At 42.2% G+C, this 21,263-nt stretch overlaps 1 protein-coding gene across 1 annotated transcript in view; it reads right to left on the reverse strand.

Moving 5' to 3' along the window:
* Window positions 1-3,939: 3,939 nt before the first annotated feature.
* The window catches only part of LOC111226161 (protein phosphatase 1 regulatory subunit 37-like), a 47,932-nt gene continuing 30,608 nt past the window's right edge, over window positions 3,940-21,263 (reverse strand). Inside the window, exon 7 of the mRNA XM_022751265.1 lies at window positions 3,940-4,092. Within this exon, the coding sequence (XP_022606986.1) occupies window positions 3,940-4,092 (153 nt within the window). The remainder of the gene's footprint in view (window positions 4,093-21,263) is intronic.

A 21,263-nucleotide genomic window follows, 5' to 3' on the forward strand; every position in this document is an offset into this window, starting at 1 on the left:
AGGTAGTTATGTTATCTATTACATTATTGTAGTGAGGAGTAATTGAAGAAATAGTGTCTGAAGAGGTCAAAACTAGAGGAACAAAATGCTGGCACTCACAGGTGAATAGTCTATTTAATAAGGGGCAATCAATCACTTGCTGCAGGTGTTGCTGGAGTTTTGACCTCTTTCAACTTTTTCCTTTCTCCATTCACCTTGGAAGTAGGTGAGGTTGTGCCAGAAACCTCTACTTTGCTTAAACAAATTCCATCACCATCTTCACCACTGTATGTTTTGTTGTTTGTTCTTTTTACATTTAAAAGCAGTAAAATAACATAATACAGAAGAAGTGGTTGTCATAGGATGTATGTATGAATTCTCTTTTCCAGTTGTTCATGACGTGTCATTTTCTTTGACACACAAAAGATCAATTCTTTCACTGAGTAAATGAATCTGAACAATCTAAAGTCATTTCTCACTGAAGGATCAGCCTGGCCACAGACAACACTTCCAACACAACTGTCAGCCGCCTGCTTTTAAGAAAGCAAAACTTTATTTATACAACACATTTCATTCCCAGTGGAAGCACAATGTGCTGCACAAAACATGAATTATCAAAGAAGTTGCAACCACAAAAACTATGAGGATAGTGTTAAGATAAAACATTAGACACAAACAAAACAAACAGTTAAATGATAGGACTGAAGAAAATAAAATAATTAAGAACAATAAACCATCAGTAAAAAAAGGTATGTAAATTAAAACAATTAAAAAGTAGAAATAAAATGTGATTAATGAAATAATAGGGACTCTGTCAGTGGACTGTGCAATGATTCCCACACACATCTGAATATGAAATGTACAAGCGCACAAAACAACAGTGCAGTTTTAATGGACCTCTCAGTAAAAACTCCATGAATCTTTTAACAGTTTACCACCAATGTCTTCACTAACCATTCCTAACAGTTATACTCTACACACAGGACTTCACCTCTGACTGCATCATTGTCAGTCATTTAACAGAACAGGATAAAAAGCTTTAATTTAAACAAAGTAAGGAATCACACAAATGTGTAAGTTGTGCATCAAGTGCAGATAGCTTTATTCTGCGGTGTGTGTGTGTGTGTGTGTGTGTGTGTGTGTGTGTGTGTACGTGTTGATATTCATGCCTTGCCCTCACTCCTTCCTAACTATGATAAAGTAGCCCCAGTGCTGCCATGGACGCTGCCCTACTCCCACTGCCCAGGCATCTGCTTCCTCTGCCTCTGCCATCAGGACTGGATTGGGTTCAGATCACCCGGGCTTCAGGGAGGGGTGGGGGGTGGGGGTTCAATGATTGGACTCAGGTTTGGGCTTGAAACCAGTCCTGGGGCCACTTTGGCTGGAAGAGATGGTAGATTGGGAGGCCGCCATGCCCACATGGGTTATGATGAAGGAGGTTGAGGAGGAGGAGGTGGTGGATGAAGACAAGGAGCTTGAAACATCAGGTGAAGCTGGGGGTGGGGGGGGTGAGTCATGTTGGTGACCACATGCTGCTGTCAGTCTGCTTCCACACACACACACATAGAAAAATCATACACACCTCCCACTCTGGCTCGGGGGAAAGCAGAGATCATCTGGGAAGATAGTGTGTGTGTGTGTGTGTGTGTGTGTGTGTGTGTGTGTGTGTGTGTGTGTGTGTGTATGCGTATGTGTGAGCGCGGGTGTGGGCGTGGGTGAGAGTGTGTGTGGGGGGGGGTGGGGGGCTTGTATATATGGGTGCACTGAGTGTGAATCTCAGACCCCGTGGAGAGAAGCAGAGATCTCCCCTGCTAAATCCACTCATCTGATCTCATCTGTCAATCACTGGATCCTCCACCAGTGATGTGTTGGTAGAGGGGGGGGGTTGGGGGTGCAGGCTGTTTATGGACGTGTTAGTCATGAGAGTGATAGAGCTGATGTTCACAGCAGATCACTGTAGGCCTGCTCTCCCCGCACACAACTTAGTTTGCCGCCCTGCTGCCTTCAGGCCGCAGCAGGAGCAGCAGCTCCACAGAGGAGGCAGGTGCACACAGTGTAACTCACACGTCTCTCTGCAGTGGAACTTACTACCGATGCTGCAGTTACAATACTGCCTAAATGCTACAGCAGCTGGGTAGTGAAGTTGTACTTTGATGAGAAATATTATCAAATGAGAATTTCTCTAATAATAAGACAAGGTCTAAACCGAATATCTGTCTGGACCTCTGGTCAAATCCTGATTTTATAACTGTGATGTCGTCTGACAAAATCACCAAACAAGTAAATGAAAGACAAAGACTGAGCTGTGATTTCAGCTGGATTTACTGTAACATGATCACTCACAGAGAAAGTTAGGAGAGAAAATCTGTCTTTATTTTAAAGTAAATTTTTAATGCTTTTATTACAGTCATAGTGAGAGAGAGAGAGAGAGAGAGAGAGAGCGAGAGAGAGGATGACACGCAGCAAAGGGCCACAGGCCGGACTCGAACCCAGGCCGCCAGGTCAAGAACCGTCTGGATCATCCACCAGGTGAAACACCGGGGCCTGAGATCTTTCTTATTGAGTCTCTCACACAGAGCACAGCCTCCGTCTGGATCCACAATAGTCTTTATTTACTTCAACTCCAGAACGTAACATTAGAGGCAGGTCTTTTTGTCTAACTCCCTCTGCTTGATATGTAGACTTCTCTCTATTCTATTTTAGGTACAATAAACAAATAAATAGTTAATAATCAAAATGTGTTTTTGTGAAAGTGTAGTTAATCTTTAAACCTGAGGCTGTTTACAGTTCTATAAAATACATACAAGACATACAAATGAAATCAGAAGTCTTCTACACAGCAGTTTGATTCAGTCGGTTCACATCAAACAAAAGCAGAGTGAGGAAAAGCTACACTTTTTCATTTGTGTGTGTGTGTGTGTGTGTGTGTGTGTGTGTGTGTGTGTGTGTGTAGGCCTGTGAGTTTATACAGCTATGCACACCTCTAGACACACACCTCTGTTTACTGAAGCTCTGTACACTTTGCTTATTTGTTTCACATTGTATTAATGATGAACATCTGCCTGTGCTTCTCAGCTGATGATGCCACACACACACACACACACACGCGCACACACACACACACACACACACACACACACACACACACACACACATCCTGGTACACCTATCTTTGTGGGGTCCTGTCATTGACATACCTTATTCCCTATAGCCCCTTACCCTTAACCATCACAAGTGAATGCCTCAAACAGCTATTCTAACCTGTGAGGTCCAGCATGTTGGTCCCCAAAAGTATAGTAAAACAAGCACAACTACAAACACACACACCCCTAAGGAGTGTCCTGAAATGCATCAGTTTAACATTAAGCGATGATGGAACACAAGCAAACAGGGATTTGCAGCACACACACACACCCACACACACACACCCACACGCACACACACACACACACACACACACACACACACACAGCTCTAGTATAAGTGTTGTAAGAAGGGGAGAGTGGAGGTGATGGTGGGGGAATTCAGGAGGGTGGGGGGACATGGCAGGGGACGGGGGGTCTCTTCATTTCTAGGTGATTCACGTTTGAAGAGGGCGTGCAAAATTGCTTTATGGAAAGTGGCGAGCGGCTCGGCGGGAACATTAGGTGGGAAGCAGCGGGGAGGCCTGCGTTTCATTAGGGAGCTCTACTCCGCCTTTATTACCCGGATTTGGAGTTTTATGGTTATCATTATTTGCAATAGAATTATTATTCGCATATATCTGCTAGTCAGCTGTTTGGGTTGGGGACACTGGGACATGCAGTCTGTGTGACTGAATCTCTGAGTGGTTTCTGAAGTGATGTGTACAAGGTCTGCCATTTTCCCTCCTCTGTGCACCATGTGTGTGTGTGTGTGTGTGTGTGTGTGTGTGTGTGTGTGTGTGTGTGTGTGTGTGTGTGTGTGTGAGTGTGTGTGAGCTCAGGCTGTGGTCGTGCTGTCAGCCGCATCATCGGCCTCAGCAGGCAGCATCTCAGAGGCTTCCACGGTGCGGCCTGAGAGTCTGGCATTGGTGAGGCAACACTGGGCGATCTCTGACTGAAGCCGTGTCTGGATCTCCATCAGGAACTCGTCCTGTTGTACACACACAAGAACACAAACATTAATGTCTTGAACAGGCTTCAGGATTCGCATAATGCTAAAAAAAAACCTGTCAAGGAGCCATTCATATATTAGACATCTCTCAGGTATAAAATAAACAAGATTCCCTTTGTTTCGGAATGATAAAATGATGACCAAGTGTGGTAAAGATGTTGCATTTAAACTGTACCTGTTACACAGGTATCAGACTACACTGAGTTGGACACAGTATCCTCGCTGAGATTTGGCTGAGAGATCTGACAGACCCCAACCTGTCAGTCACGGTATGTGAGACGTAAAGAGGTGACCGGAACAAAGATACAGGGACCAACTTCATTGTTCCACCACACTGTACCCACATCCATCCTCTTTCGCACTTCTGTCAGTGAACGTCATTGAACACACCACAGACGTCAAACTAGGTAAGTGAAGCCTCCTATTTTGACCTCTTACGGTTTATTGCAATTTATTTTCATAGTTTTTCAGATGTTATAACATGATAGTCACAAAGTTAACTGCTGGGATCAGGGAACACGGCCCCACACTGCTACAACATCTGACGGGTCACACGAGTGGTCAGACCATGATTCACCAGTTTATCAGATTATCTAAACCACTTCATTTTCCATTGGTTTTTCCATGGCAGCGTGTCCAGACACAGTGGTCTCTCACAGACCAAATATATCAATCAATAATACTTAAATAGCCAATAAAATAAACAAATAAAAAAACAAAAGCTCCTTCTCACATGGTGAAACTCAGCCACAGATATCAGGATCTTCAGGACACTGGTAGAGTGAGTACGATGGACTACTCAATGTGAAATGAAGAACTACTGCGTCTCTGTTTTCATTGAAACCTGGCGACACAGCAACATTCAGGACACAGCCATTGATCTGGATGGGCTAACTTGGTACTGAGCTGACAGAGTAAGGCTTGCAGCAGTGGACTGTGTGTTTACATCAACAAGAAAAGGTGCATGAATGCTGTGGTTGTGTCCAAACACTGTCCTCTGCTGGGTGGAGTTCATCAAACTTCGACAACAAGCTTCTCTGCTCAGCACAGTTGTAAAGAGTGGTTATCTGAGTGACTGTAGCCTTTCTGTCAGCTCCAACCAGTCTGTCCATTCTCCTCTGACCTCTGTACTCTCTCATCAACACAGAGCTGCTGCCCACTGGACAAGATCAACAATCATGTCACAGTCAAAGTCACTGAGATCATATTTTTCCTCATTCAGATGTTTGATGTAACTAAAGCTCTTCACCTGGATCTGCAGGATTTTATGCTCTGCTACCACATGACTGGCTGATTGGACAATAGCTTGAATAAACAGGTGCACAGGTGTTCCTGATAAAGTCACTGATGAGTGTGTGTGTGCATCAACAGCTCTGGTTCCTTTGTTTTATTGTGGAAATTTTCACCTGATAGTGGAGCTAGAGGAAATGTAATGGAGTCACTAAAATCATCACAAATCTCCCTCTGGGGAGCATGAATATCCACAAATTTCATTTCAGGTTAGTTGTTCAGACGTCTTGCCCTGGACTCGTGTGTGTGTGTGTGTGTGTGTGTGTGTGTGTGTGTGTGTGGACAGACAGACTGACTGACGTCCTTTGGTGCAGCTGCTACCAGGGCAGAAAAACCTCCCCAGTGATCTCCCTGCACCTCAGCTCTCATCAATCTGTGGGGCTCATTCACTCCAGGAGCTCCTTTTGTGATTAAATGTTGTAATATACTTTTATGGTACCCAGTTTTTCAGTTAGTTATGTCCTACATTACCCAGAATCCCTTCCATTTTGTGCTTTGTGGTTGTATGTGTGTGTATATTCCCACTTACTGACTGACATAAGAAAAGAATGCACCTTCAAACTACATTAGTATCACAAGGTTGCTGCAGAACTGTGCCAAAAACTAAGGGGGGGGGGGGGGGGGGGGCGCGGGGCACACACTCAGAGCAAACTGGAGAAAGAAATCACAGAGTGGAGAATAAAAGGACAGAGCAGTACAAAGGCAGTGTGCTGACTCCTGGCTGGCTGCTGGCCGCCAGAATCACTGATGAACTTTCCCGCCTCATAAATTATCGCCGTGACGACGGGTGAGATGCTGTCAGGGAAGCCCAGCATCCCAAAAACCAACAGCAGCAGCAGCAGCAGGTCTGGACAGCAGCTCAAGACACCGTGTCTTCCTCCTCTGTCATCAGCCTCTGCTCTGTCTCTTTAAACACGTGGAAACATGATGAGCCTCAGCCTGAGACTTTGAACAGATCCACATGTTGGATTAACAACTGGGAAACAAGTGTCACCGTCGTCAGTCCAACAAACATGCTGTATGATTTTTCTTTAAAGCTGCACAAATAAATATTTTCTTTGTCAACAATGGATCAAATTACTGTGTAGTGTGAAAGGAGTCATCATCACCCAACTTTTTAGTATTTTTAGCTCATTGTTTTGATTTCACGGCTCAGTTCCAAACATCTGACTCCCCCCCATGTAAAACAAATGAGCTTTGAAGACAAGATTAGGAATGGGAACATTAACTTCCTGTGCCGCAGTTAGAAACTAGAATCAGCTCCTCATGGTTGTCTGCCTCCTCCACTCAGACTAGTTTCAGGTTACCATTTGTGTGAAGTCTTGCCATAATTGCTGTGTGAAGTCTTGAGTTATGGCTAAAGGTCAAAGGTGACACTGACCTTTGACCTTTAGCCATCCTTGAGTCCAGGTGACCATTTTTACCCAATTTGAAGAAATTCCCTCAAGTTGTTACAGCAATATGGTGTTCACAAGGCCAAAACTTTGTTTTGTGAGGTCATCGTGACCTTGACTTTTGACCTTTGACCACCACAATGTATTCACTTCATCCTTGAGTCCTAGTGAATGTTTTTGCCTAATTTGAAGAAGTTCCATCAAGGTGTTACTGAGATATTGTGTCCAAGAGAATCAGACGGATGGACAGACAACCTGAAAACAATATGGCTGTCGTTATAATTATGGATGAAGTTGATGTAGATATACAGGTTGTTATAAGACGTCAAAACATCATAGCTCTTAAATTGGCATATTCCTTTGAATGTTGTGTAAAATGTTAATTGCTCCTAACTAGGGCTGTCCCAAACGATTATTCTTTAAACGATTAATCTAGCAATTATTTTTTTTTATTAACCTAACAGCAATTTCGCTGCACCAGGGTGTTTCCTCTTTATGTGCTCGTGCATGACTGTCGTGCTAGAGTGATATGCCAGATGCACTTTGCAGAGTCTGCAGACTACCGCACTGTTGGTGTCAAGATTAAAGTATTCCCAAACTTTGGAGGACCGTGTGCGAGCCTTTTTTGCCGCATGTTGCTCCACGCGCTCCGTCGTACTGCTGGTAGACGCCGCCATGTTGTTCAAATAGATTACACAGACGCAAATCATTCACGTAGTCAATGACTTCAATTATGTCACCGCGTTGTCCCAGCCCTTGCGCTGCGTTTGTATCCGGGTAAACCAAAGACGATGGATATAAACGGTCCCATTAGAAAGTTCCGGTTTTGTTCTATGAACATTTACCCTGTGTGGTTTTACACGACGGGTCGACACTAAAATTCCAAGTCGAATAATTTTTTATAATCGACAATGTCGATTACGTCGGATAATTGTCCCAGCCCTACTCCTAACAACAGCTACCAGGACTGCAAATGATCTCAGTGGAACAAATGCATCTTTCTCTGCCCAGCAGAAACAAGCTAACAGTAGCTTTGTCATTTAAAGACCGATTACATCAAAGTGACTGGACTGTCCCATTTCAAAGGCTTCTTCAAATGCGTCCTGCTTTTCCTGAGCAACTAAGGACCCAGCAGGTGGATCCTTCATGGTCCAACCTATCCCAAGATTCTCTGCCGCCCATGATGAAAATAATATGGCAGCAAACAACAGAGAGCCTGAGCATTACACAGTTAAATGTAAGTGTTGGGTTTCAGCTCAGTTAAACAGCTAACAGTGCAACTGTTAAAACCACAGGCCTTAAAACCTCAAGTTTTTGTTAAAAAAGTTATGCGTTATCAAGGTTGCTAGGCTACAGTAGCCACGCTTTGCGACACAAAGTCCTCTGTAGGCCAGACTGCCTCAATCCAGCCTTCGCGGTCTACAGCGGCGATGAAGGGCCACGCCTTGAATTGGAACACAGCTAATGTCAGACTGACTGAATGAAGTCAGAGACAGTTGAGAAAGGAGAAGGTTCCCCTTCAATTATGTCCTGTAACTGTGTCACATGGGTTTCTCCACCCCCCTTTAGGAGACCAGTGGCAGGCCTGAGTTTGTTCATTCCAATGGGGAACGTGAATGTGATCACATTCTTTCGCCCCTTTAGTTACCAAAATAAATATTGGATCNTCGTGAATGTGATCACAGCTTATGACCGATTCTTTCGCCCCTTTAGTTACCAAAATAAATATTGGATCCACTGTTTAACAAGCCACATATCCTCTGACACCAAAATGGCATTTTTAGACCGACAGATCAGGAGAATATCAACTTTATCGGAGACCTGTTTCTGTCTCAGCAACACACTCTCATGAGATCTTGCAACAAAGATCTCTCTTCTCTCTGTCGGTTCTGGTCTTGTTTCACTGCTGCAGTAGAGCTGCCGACGTCGCTTTCCAACCACAGAAGTTTAGAGGGACTTATATGTAACCATAAATTAAAAGTTTAAACTGAAATAAAACTTGTATTTCTTTGCTTAATAATACTATTACTATTATTATCATTTAACTGTTTTTTGAGGGAAAACAGAGTATTGTTAGACTGATATGATCTTGTACTGGACTGATCTGATATAAATTAGCAGATTAAAACGAGCGGTAAAATCAGGCCCACTTAGAAGACAGGAAGTATATACCATTTCATACCACTGGGGCTGCCTGTAAAGCGTCATGTTCTTGAAATGAAACAACATGCTAGCTTTGTGCTAACTGTTCAACTAGCAAAGTTAGCGACCAGCTGGAAGAAGACGGTGGAACATAAAGCAGCTAAAACTTCAGATATTTCAATCTAGAGACCAAAAGCAGAGCGAACAGAGAGAGAGAGACGACTGGACTCACACTGATCAGGTCAACATGAATACAACTGCACATGGAAGATGATGTTCCTGGATGTGTAAATAGGAAACTGTTAGAAAACATGTTTACCACCTTTATGAGGTGATCATATTTCATGTTGGGAACCACTCTCTCTCTATTAACTGTCCATCATTTATCATAACTGCATGATTACATGACATCACTACAATTTCTTCCAAAGATTTTCTTGTGTCATTAAATGTGATGTAACCTTCCAAAATAAAAGCTTTTTTAAACCACTCCAGCTGTCTTAAAATTTGATCCAGAACTGATCCTTAACAAAAACCTTCCAAGTGCAGCACGAGTCCTGCTCTTCTCTCTTCCCCTTCCTCCCTCCTTTCTCTTCACCTCTCCCTCCTCCGCCTCCTCCCTCTCTCTCCTCTCTCTCTCCCTCCCTCCTCCCCTCAGTGGCGGTGGTCTGCAGCAGAGCAGTTAATAAAGAGATTGATTATCGGCCTGTCAGGAAGTGACAGTTGGACAGGGCTGCTCTGCATGAATGACAGAGGGCATGCTCACCACGCAGCAGCCCGCCTGACACACACACACACACACACACACACACGCACACACACACACACACACAGATGCCTTTGCCAACACCGGGGGTAGGTGAGGTGGTGGAGGAGGAGGAGGATGAGCGGGGCTGGATGGGTGAGATGCGGGCATGTTGAGAACAGCAAAGCAACTTTCAGCTGCTAGAAGAGGTGTGTGTGTGTGTGTGTGTGTGTGTGTGTGTGTGTGTGTGTGTGTGTATGTTGGTGGTAGTGGGGGGCCAAAACTGGTCAGCCAGCGAGAGAGAGAGAGAAGGCTCAAGGCCCACCACACACACACACACACACACACACACACACACACACACACACACAAACACACCATGTATGCAACTGTTTGTATGTAACTTTTGAAAGAAGAAATATCACAGTTCAATCTGCACTAATTAATATTTTTATACTTGTGTAATGTGAAACGTGTCAATGATACTGTAGTGATAAACACACTGATCATTATCACCCAGTTCTCCTCAGCTCTATGGAGCTTTGTTAGCACCTGGGTGCCAACGTTACTGTTCTGTTCTCAGTGTTGTTGTTTCATAGTGAACACACTGAATATTGGATTTATATTCATGAGGTGGACGCAAACACAATTCCAGATTAATGCTTATATTCCTGTGCGTCTGCAAATGTTCAGCTGCTTGCTAACCTATTGCCCATAACCATAGACTGTAAATAAACATGGATGTAGCCTCTGTGACTCCACCCAGAGGTTTTTGAAGCTCAGTGTGAGCTGCTCCACCATTGCCATCTTGGCAGTATCTGACTCCGCCCCTAACTCCAATGTAATCCAAAAATGGACAAAGAGGAGTTGCGTGGAATATGCTCACCCACCTGCCACTCAAACAGGCCACGCCTTCAATTCTACAGAACTATAAGCCTTAATAAAATGTAAACAGGTGAGTTATATAAATAGTTGTCATGAAGGAGGAAATTATCTCTAGAGACCCAAACTGTTTTTGTACCAGGCTGTGAACATGTTTATTTCTGCTGTAAAGTTGGACATTTTAACATGGGAGTCTATGGAGATTGACTCACTGTTGGAGCCAGACTCTAGTGGTCGTTAGAGGAACTGTAGGTTTTGGTTCTTCAGTGTTGGCTTCATTTTTCAGCCCCTGGAGGTTGAGCTCGGCTATAACACCTTTATATGGTGATAATATGTCAATGTTGAGTTCCCAGCTTGTGGACTTCATGACTCTTCTCTACTTGTATCTGCATTCACCGTCATCCCAAAATAAAAATCACTTGTGGCTGATGATCAGCTCATTACATAGTTTAACTGTAATGATGATTTTTAATGTAGCTACATTTGTGCTTCTAATTAAAGATGCTCTTTTGAAAATACTTTCATCCGTCCTTACACTCAGCTGTTTATAGGCTGTAGTCAGCTACACCCTTTTTAACTGCTTGCACCAGCTTTTTAACCACCTGCTACATTTATCAGAAAGGAACATGCATTCTGACTTAATCCATTGAGAAGAAATCTGATTGAAATGCATTTTCATGAACAATTTGCTGCTTTGAAAATGTAAAATCAGCACAAACAACAGCACATTGTGATATTAGAGCTATATTTAATATTTCTAAAAGGATGAAAGGATCCACTCGTTGTCTTTCTTTAAATCATCTTTTGACCAAAACATAAATCTTATTTTTTTTCTGAATGTAAAACTGATTTTTGTTCTTTATGCTTTTTTTCTTATCGATAGACAAGTGCTTTAAGTGTTTTTGTTTTACCTTGACATGTTTCGACTGCTGTCTTCCTGCAGTCTTCCTCAGAAGAGTCACGTAATGTTGCTGTGACGTGTCTTATCAGCTGTTGTTTATACAGGTGTGGTCGTCCTGTCAGGTTTGACGGGACGACCACGCTCCCCTGCTGTTCAGCCTGAGCAGGAAGACAGCAGTCGAAACAAGTCAAGGTAAAAAAAAACACTTTAAAGCACTTGTCTATCGATAAGAAAAAAAGCTTAAATAAGTGCAGTGGAGACAAGATGAACCTTTTTGGAATGATTTTTTGTTCTGATGACACAGCTCACTTTAACCCAGACCTCACATGCCTAAGCCCGACTAACTGGCTCTCACAGTCTTAACCCTCACATTGAACGGTTAACTCTTTCTCAACTACTTCCACAAACATCAGTGTTATGTTTGTTCACAGCACTAACTCTAAAGCTGGGGAGGCCGCCTGAAGCCCAGTGTTAGTAGAACCGTAGATGTAAATGTAGATGCGAGAGCATGTATTCCCCATCTGTCCATCACAGAGCACAGTGTTAAACGTCAGCCTCCACAGGCACATGGCAGCGCTTCAGCACAAAACAACCACACAGTCAATGTGTGGCAAGCGGCTGCTGAAGTCCCTGACATATCCCCTTCCTCTGAGCCACTGAGCTCCACTGTCGTCCAGAACTATTAAAAACACATCAGTGAGCCACACTGTTACACTGCGTGATGCCCCAGCAAACAGACTGGGCCAAATATGGATCCACTGTAACACAGCCAGACAAATGCATTAATGAAAAGCAAGTAGAATCACCCTTTAACTAATGTGTACATATGTTTTAAACACATCAACGTAAATAAGAGACTTCCTCTCTGCTTTAGAGGAAAGGTCATTTTTGTTTTAATAAATAAATTTGTTTAAATATTAACTTTATCAGAGTATTTAAATATTAAGGAATTCATTAACTCAGTCACATGAGCTCGCCTCTGTTCCAGTCATGTTCTGGCATGTTTGGGCCTCGTGAGAAAAAACACCTGTGTCACCATGACAGGTGAGAGCAAGAAGAGGAACTGAGAGGGAGTGACTCTTATATAAGCTCAGCATGTACAGTGGCTTGCAAAAGTATTCACACCCCTTGAACTTTTCCACATTTTGTCACGTTACAACCACAAACGTTAATGTATTTCTTTGGGATTTTATGTGATAGACCAACACAAAGTGGCGCATAATTGTGAAGTGGAAGGAAAATGATACATGGTTTTCAAAAAACCAAAAAAGTTTTAAAAAAGTTTTAAAAAACTGAAAAGTGTGGCTTGCAAAAGTATTCAGCCCCCCTGAGTCAATACTTTGTAGAACCACCTTTTGCTGCAATTACAGCTGCAAGTCTTTTGGGGTATGTCTCTACTTTGAGCATCTAGAGACTGAAATTTTTGCCCATTCTCCTTTGCAAAATAGCTCAAACTCAGTCAGATTGGATGGAGAGTGTCTGTGAACAGCAATTTTCAAGTCTTGCCAGAGATTCTCAATTGGATTTAGTTCTGGACTTTGACTGGGCCATTCTAACACATGAATATGCTTTGCTCTAAACCATTCCACTGTAGCTCTGGCTGTATGTTTAGGGTCGTTGTCCTGCTGGAAGGTGAACCTCCGCCCCAGTCTCAAGTCTTTTGCAGACTCTAAAAGGTTTTCTTCCTAGATTGCCCTGTATTTGGCTCCATCCATCTTCCCATCAACTCTGACCAGCTTCCCTGTCCCTGCTGAAGAAAAGCATCTCCACAGCATGATGCTGCCACCACCATGTTTCACGGTGGGGATGGTGTGTTCAGGGTGATGTGCAGTGTTAGTTTTCCGCCACACATAGCGTTTTGCATTTAGGCCAAAAACTTCAATTTTGGTCTCATCTGAGCAGAGCACCTTCCTCCACATGTTTGCTGTGTCCCCCACATGGTGTGTGGCAAACTGCAAACGGGACTTCTTATGGCTTTGTTTCAACAATGGCTTTCTTCTTGCCACTCTTCCATAAAGGCCTGATTTGTGGAGTGCACGACTAATAGTTGTCCTGTGGACAGATTCTCCCACCTGAGCTGTGGATCTCTGCAGCTCCTCCAGAGTTACCGTGGGCCTCTTGGCTGCTTCTCTGATCAATGCTCTCCTTTCCCGGCCTGTCAGTTTAGGTGGACGGCCATGTCTTGGTAGGTTTGCAGTTGTGCCATACTCTTTCCATTTTCGGATGATGGATTGAACACTGCTCTGTGAGATGTTCAAAGCTTGGGATATTTTTTTTATAACCTAACCCTGCTTTAAACTTCTCCACAACTTTATCCCTGACCTGTCTGGTGTGGTGTGTTCCTTGGGCTTCATGATGCTGTTTGTTCACTAATATTCTCTAACAAACCTCCGAGGCCTTCACAGAACAGCTGTATTTATACTGAGATTAGCCACACTTTTCAGTTTTTTATTTGTAAAAAAAATTTACATGAAAACCATGTATCACTTTCCTTCCACTTCACAATTATGCGCCACTTTGTGTTGGTCTATCACATAAAATCCCAATGAAATACATTTACATTTGTGGTTGTAATGTGACAAAATGTGGAAAAGTTCAAAGGGTATGAATACTTTTGCAAGCCACTGTATGTTCTCAAGCTGCTGTTTGGTGTTCCTGAGTCACTGCAGCAGCTCAGAGGGAACTGAATGTAATACAGTTCAAACTGACAATGATTAACAGTATTTACTGGAACCAATAGAAACAACACAGCGCCTCTTTGTCGATCATTATAGATAGATCAAAACTGTCTGGTGATCTGTCAAAGGTCAAGAATGATTTTTATGCTCATGTAAAAAGTGTTTTTAAAAATGTGCATCTACACTGTGATTAGACTGGCTGATTCAGGGGCCCAGAGGAACCTAAATATTTTAGTTTCAGGGCCCAAAATCTCTAATGTTTTTTTCCACATTTTTCTTCATTTTCATGCACTTTTTGTGTTTAATAAGAAACATTTAAAGGTCCATACAGTCTAAAGGTAGATGTCCATGTGTAGTTTGATTATAGATCAGGTCTAGGTTCTACATTAATACTGTGAAAGTATCAAAGCCTCAGTCCACAGAGAAATGCACACAGCCTGTATTCAGAAACTGAGCCTAAAAAAACCAGCCGTCAGGACTTCTGGAACTTTGTGATGTCACAACAAAGCAGTCATTGCCCTCAGCCACACCCCAAGCTCTGGCCTTGCAGGATTTGGGCTCTCTGAGTGTTTACCTGATATCTGCTATATTTTTACTGGATCACTCAGAAAAATCAGCCAAGAGAGGCTCAAAGCCTTCTCTCTTCTGATTGGCTCACCGACCTTTTGTTACTAAAGCTCCAGCCTGAGAGAAGAGGTGTAAAACTACACTGAGATGATTTTTGGTTCTTAAAACCAAAAAATATATCTTCTTATGGATCAACACTTGAATTAAAACACAGGAGAAGAAAAAAATACGGAGCTAATGATTATTCTGAATCACTGAATTCAACAGAAGTCATTTGGCCTTTAACTCTGAGTGATTTCTTGATTTCATCTTGCATAAAAAAAAATAAATCAATAAATTAAAAAAACTTTTAAAAAACATGTTTTTGCATTAGGAAGTTATCTGTAATTCTGTCCCATGTGTAGGGGGTCCCATCTCCCCTCATTTTCCTCTCATTTTTGACTTTTGCTATTAATACTATTCTAGTATTTTATTCCTTCTTGTAGATCTTGAAAAATCACCACACATCTCATGGGAATGTCATGCCTTAATATCTTTTTTTGATACATGGAATAGAGGTGCCAGACTTTCAGCAAAGCAAAACTAATGTAGTGATTTCACAAACACACACACTCCTTCCCCCAATCCACACTCCACATATATATATATACATATAAATATATATATATTTGCACTTGATCAGCCAGTGGAACAATCAATACCTCTAGATTGAGTAAGCGGACTCCTGAGCCTGGAATCAAGACTTTTTTTTCTTGTAGCGACAGAGAGGAGGAGAGCGTTTCACACCCCGAGAGGAGGAATAAGAGTGGGGGAGAAGAAGGAGGAGGAGGAGGAGGAGGAGGAGACGCAGATGGACAAGTGCTTTTACGGCTGAGTCTTCCTCTGGCTCGGTGCCACGGCCACAGACTCTCTTTGTTTGCCAGGCTACTAAACTAATAGAGATAAAGGCAGGTTCCTGCTGGCCCTGAATTAGAAAGTCATTAAGAAATATAAACACACATGGGAGCACACACACACACACACACGCACGCACACACACACACGCACGCACACACACACACGCACGCACACACACACACGCACGCACACACACACACACACAGAATGTACATATACATATGCACACATATGTAGAAATGCAACGGTACTGAAGCATAGATGCACAAAAACATACTGTAAGTATGAACATTTCAGCCTCTGCAACAGCAGTACAGAATACAACACACACACACACACAGACACACGCGCACACCCACACACACACACGCACGCACGCACGCACGCACGCACGCACGCACGCACGCACGCACGCACGCACGCACGCACGCACGCACGCACGCACGCACGCACGCACGCACGCACGCACGCACGCACGCACGCACGCACGCACGCACGCACGCACGCACGCACGCACGCACGCACGCACGCACGCACGCACGCACGCACGCACGCACGCACGCACGCACGCACGCACGCACGCACGCACGCACGCACGCACGCACGCACGCACGCACGCACGCACGCACGCACGCACGCACGCACGCACGCACACACACACACACACAAACACACAGACTTCCACATGTCCTGTCAATGCTGAAAATCCAAACAAACTTTTGTTTCCTGACTTGGCCCCTTTTTTTCGTAGAACAATTTTTCCCGCTTTCATATTCTCCTCAATTTTCTGCCATGTCCAGATTCTAATGTGTGTGTCAAGGCCTTTATTATTATAATTCAACCACAGCTGATAGGGAGGCTAAAACTGAAAGTGCGTTTAAAAGTGTGATCACTTTGATGGCCAGGAAATTAAAATAAAATTGTTTTCTCAAACTGGCATTAAAAGTGTAGTCCATATTTTTCTTACTATATAAATTTGAGGTTTATTCATATACATAAATGAATAAATAGAAAAACTACCTGAAGTTTTTTTTTTTTTTTTTTTTTTTACCAGAATACAGAAAACGCTTGATTTACTACATCACAGGTGTAAACAATTATTTTTCATGATTATTGATGATGAAATAAAAGAAAACTAAATGCAGCTAAATGTAATATAAACATGAAGCTTGTGACAAAGAATCATCTTTTACTTTGTGTTCGGGGCTCATTAGTGAAAAAGGTTTAAATCTATAAAAGTAACGCACAACTCACAAACATATAGGAGGAAATAGTGCATTTGTTGGGGACTATATTCAGTGGTGCATTAATCCACGTTTGGAGTATTTGAGGCAGCAGGACAGTGTGTGTTGGACTGAGTCAAAATAATGTACAGTGTGTGTGTGTCACCCAGTAAAACAGTGTGACTGTTTCCGGACAATAATGGAGGAAGAAGACACAATAAACTCACAGCTGTGGAGGAACAATACGTACTGAGACTTTTTTTTAGCATTTTAAATCATTGATTCTAAAACCTCCTGTATTCTCATTCAATTCATTTTGCCGTTTATCAGCTTGTTTAAAAAAAGAAACGAACAAAACACTCTGGCATGTCAGGTACACCAGGCCTTATTTTCTGCAGCTGAACCCTAATTCCAACAACAACAACACATTTGGGATGTTGTGATTTGAGAAGTCTCCCTCCTCCCTGACGCTTGATGTTTCCATGAGGGATCACCGCAGCCTCTCTCTCTCTCTTCTCTCTCTCTCTCTGCCGTCTCAACATTAGTTAAGATGGCTGCACGGTGGCTGCTGGGAACGAGCGATTAAAGCTCTCCAAAGTGCAGGCGGCTTAGGCTAGCTCGTTTGTTAGCTCTGTATTTCCAAAGAACAACCTCTCGATCTGAGCCACTGTCCAATTATGAAGTCAGGGTCCTGGTTCAGGACTGATGGGTACGCTGACACACACACTGAAAGGTCAGAAGGGTCAGACTAAAGCTGCTCCATTAGGAGGTGTGCGCGTGTGTTTTAATATGGTAAATGTCAACTGATGTCTTATTTTGAAATCAGAGAAGAGATAAAACGATAGAGAAGGAAGTAGATCGTGTTTTCTCAAATATGAACATGCAAAGGTTCAGAGGCAGAAGGGCTTTAACATTTACACACATACACAAACACACACACACACACACACACACACACACAGCATAACAATACCTGTGCCTAAACCCAGGCTCAGAGAGCATTAAAATGTGTTCATAAAAGAGGGGGAAAACAGCATATGGAAGCCCCAGCAGACGCATTCTTATTTCTATCTGTGAAAATTCATTACGCATTCTCACAATGAGTGTGTGTGAGAATTTGCCGTTTGTTCTCGTCTCGAGCTAAACAAAGGCACATGTGCTCGTTTTCAGAGCGGGATGCAGCGCGGCCTGATTTCAAAGGCACAACTTGAAAGACGACAGACAGCTATTTACAATATTTATACATTTAGGATGCTGATACTATGCATATTACTTGTCTGTCTTCTACTGTTTGTGTGTGTGTGTGTGAGTGTGCGGGTGTGTGTGTGTGTGTGTGTGCATGCGTGTGTGTGTGTGAGGCAACAACAGTGGGGAAGGGAATCGCTGATGAAAAAAGGTTACTTTGGAAATTCTCTGATAATTGGTGCCTTAAAAGGAGCTCATTTTTAACTATGTCACCACGACTGCTCGATGACAATTAATCTGTTTGCGGCTGCTTCCTTGGCATCTGTGCCAATTACTTTATATGCTAATATATGTAAATGACATCTCAGATGCCAGTTTCAAGTATCATGCGAGTGGTGTATTGTGTCTTTTTTTTTTTTTTTTTTAAGTCATACTGTTGAGGCTCATCAACAATGCAAGTACTTTAAATTTGGAGGTATGTTAACTTATGCATTTCCTCCATTTCCTTATGTGTAAAATGAAAACCGTGATTCTTTCTGTGTTTGACTTGATTTTGACTTTTGTCGGGGGCAAAGACTTTAAATAAAATATCAATTTACACATAAAATAAATAAAAAAAATATCAAAGCAAAACAAAAAAGGTTTTGTCTTTATGTCAGGGAGGAAACACTGAATTCCCATTAAAGTTTTTAATTGAAATTCTGCAACAGAGGATGATCCTTATTTTGTTCAATAATAATAACAACAATAATTAAAAAAACACTCTAGTTGAACAGTCGACTATTTCTTTACAGAGAGAGGAGTTTGAGGTCACACTGTCACACAAAACTCATAAAATCAGAGTTTATATACAATATATAAATGATAATGTTAAATGCCATTAGTGTGTGTGTGTGTGTGTGTGTGTGTATGTAACACAGAAACACTGTTAATATACAGACATGTTGATTGTGTGTTTAGATTTCTGTGCACAGTTGCAACCTTGTACAAAAACATCATTCAAATATGAATAGATAACAATTAATTTTTGCTGTTATTTTCTCTTTTTCACCAGAGTGACACAATTTGCTACGTCACACTTTCTTCAAGCCCTAAGTCAGTGAAATGAAAACACACAGAGATCACACTATGTGGGGGGGGGGGGGCTGCATTAGGGTGAGTGGGGTTGGTAAAAAATTTGAGTGACTGCATGAAGGAATATGTTCACACAGGAAATTAATAGTAAAATAATAAGAATAAAATAAATCATTGCAAAAAGTGATTAAAAAAGAAAACTTTGCCTAAATAAAATACAGATTTCAGTCAGTGAATATCTGCAGCTGTGGACACATTTTGATCAGCACCATTATGTTGAACTAACACTCAGCTCTCCAGTACGTTTCCTCTGCAATACATTGATGGTTAAACGCTTCCACTCTTTACAGAACAAGCATTAAGTCACTCAGCTGCTTCCCTGTGTCAGGGAACTCGAACACCTCTTACTGTACAGATTCAGCCTGTCATTTAGCAGACGTAGAATAATGCTGAGTAAATGTTAATGAAAGCACTTTGAGCCCTTTTCTCTTTCTATAAATGGCACTAATTACCAGCGTGTCCTCCGTCGACACGCTCCTCCATTGTTCCCTCTCCTCCTCGTCTCTGTCCTCTGCTCCCTCCATCACTCTGACTGAAGATGTCACTGTTGTATACCAAATATCTGCTCCGGGAACTTATGCGTATGTGTATGTGTGTGTGTGTGTATGTGTGTGTGTGTGTGTGTGTGTGTGTGTGTGAGATGAGAGAATATGTTTTCATGTTCATCAGCGAGAAACAAAGCTATGTTGTTGTATTTAAGGCATTTGACTGTGGAGTTTTGACAATGCAGGGGGTACAGCAGACACCCAAACAAAAAGAGAAATCCAATAGAATTAATCCAGCTGGGTGATCTTTAAATAAGAGATAAACACATTAATTTAAATGTATTACAACTAAATTACATTTCTAAATTTTCCTGTTGAGCAAATAAAGCTTAAAGTGCGTTAAAGTGCAATTGTCAGGGTATGAAAAATGTCACTTTCAATATTATTTTGCACCTTATTTAATCCTAAAATCCTAAAACATTTATTTAGCACAGTGGTGTCACATGCACCACAACCAGATTTAACATGGCCTCTGAAAATACAGAAATAATGGGTTATATTCCAGAGCTGAAGTATTCATTACAACAATTATGGAAATGACGGCTGGTGTTTAAAGGGCGGGAGGTGGTGCCGCGCTCGGCTTTAACGTACACATGCATTGTTATCCGGCTTCACGGCTGCCGTCTAAATGTACGTGTTGGTGAGAGGGGTGGGGGTGGGGGTGGGTTTCTTGGTAATTACAACATCAACATATTTAGAAGTTATGATTTGATAATCACACTGAGGAGAAGAGAAGAAAGGTCACAGCAGTGGAAACAAGAGGCTGAAAACGAGACGCTCCAAAACCAAATGGTGCTAAAAAAAAATGGTGCGTGAATAAAACATAAAATATTTTCTGACCCTGAATGCATAAATAAAAACACACACACACACACACACACACACACACACACACACACACACACACACACACACACACACACACACACACGCAGCAAATCACTTCTGTCAGTGTATTTGAGTAAATTTCATATCTACATATCTATATATGATGTAACTGATTTTGCGTGTATGTTTTTTCACGACTTTATACATGAACTTGACTTTATCTGCGGATGCTCAGGGAATAAGTTAGGACGAGTCCATAGTTGTTCTGTCTCTGAGCAGGAGTCAGTGCACAGTCGTGTTGTGTTCAGGACCAACACTACACATATGATACAGTGATTTTTTAGTGTGACGCTATGGGAAATACTGTGTTATTATTTTCACGAATGAACCTGAGAATAAGACACACTCTGGTTCCATTCCAAATGCTTTAACTCATCTGAATTTTTATTTCTCCTCCTTTTCATGATCAGTTCTAAAAAATTAGTTTTTTTTTTTAACTTATCAAAAATGTTCTATCTTCCTTAATCAGAAACCGAGTCCAAACCTGTTAAAGTCTGGCTGTAGTGAGGAGCTTCATTTGTGCATGAACACGTGTATTTAAGATATTTATGTCAGTGGTTTCACGGCGTCATCGATCCGTCCTAATCATGGCGGCCAAAATGAGCCGTGTCAAGTCAATTATTATCTATACAGCTCCAAATCACAAGACAAGTCATCTCAAGGCACTTTTCATATAGAG

Source organism: Seriola dumerili, unplaced genomic scaffold, assembly GCF_002260705.1.
Source record: "Seriola dumerili isolate Sdu_G_001 unplaced genomic scaffold, Sdu_1.0 BDQW01000149.1, whole genome shotgun sequence".
In the NCBI taxonomy this organism is placed as follows: domain Eukaryota; kingdom Metazoa; phylum Chordata; class Actinopteri; order Carangiformes; family Carangidae; genus Seriola; species Seriola dumerili.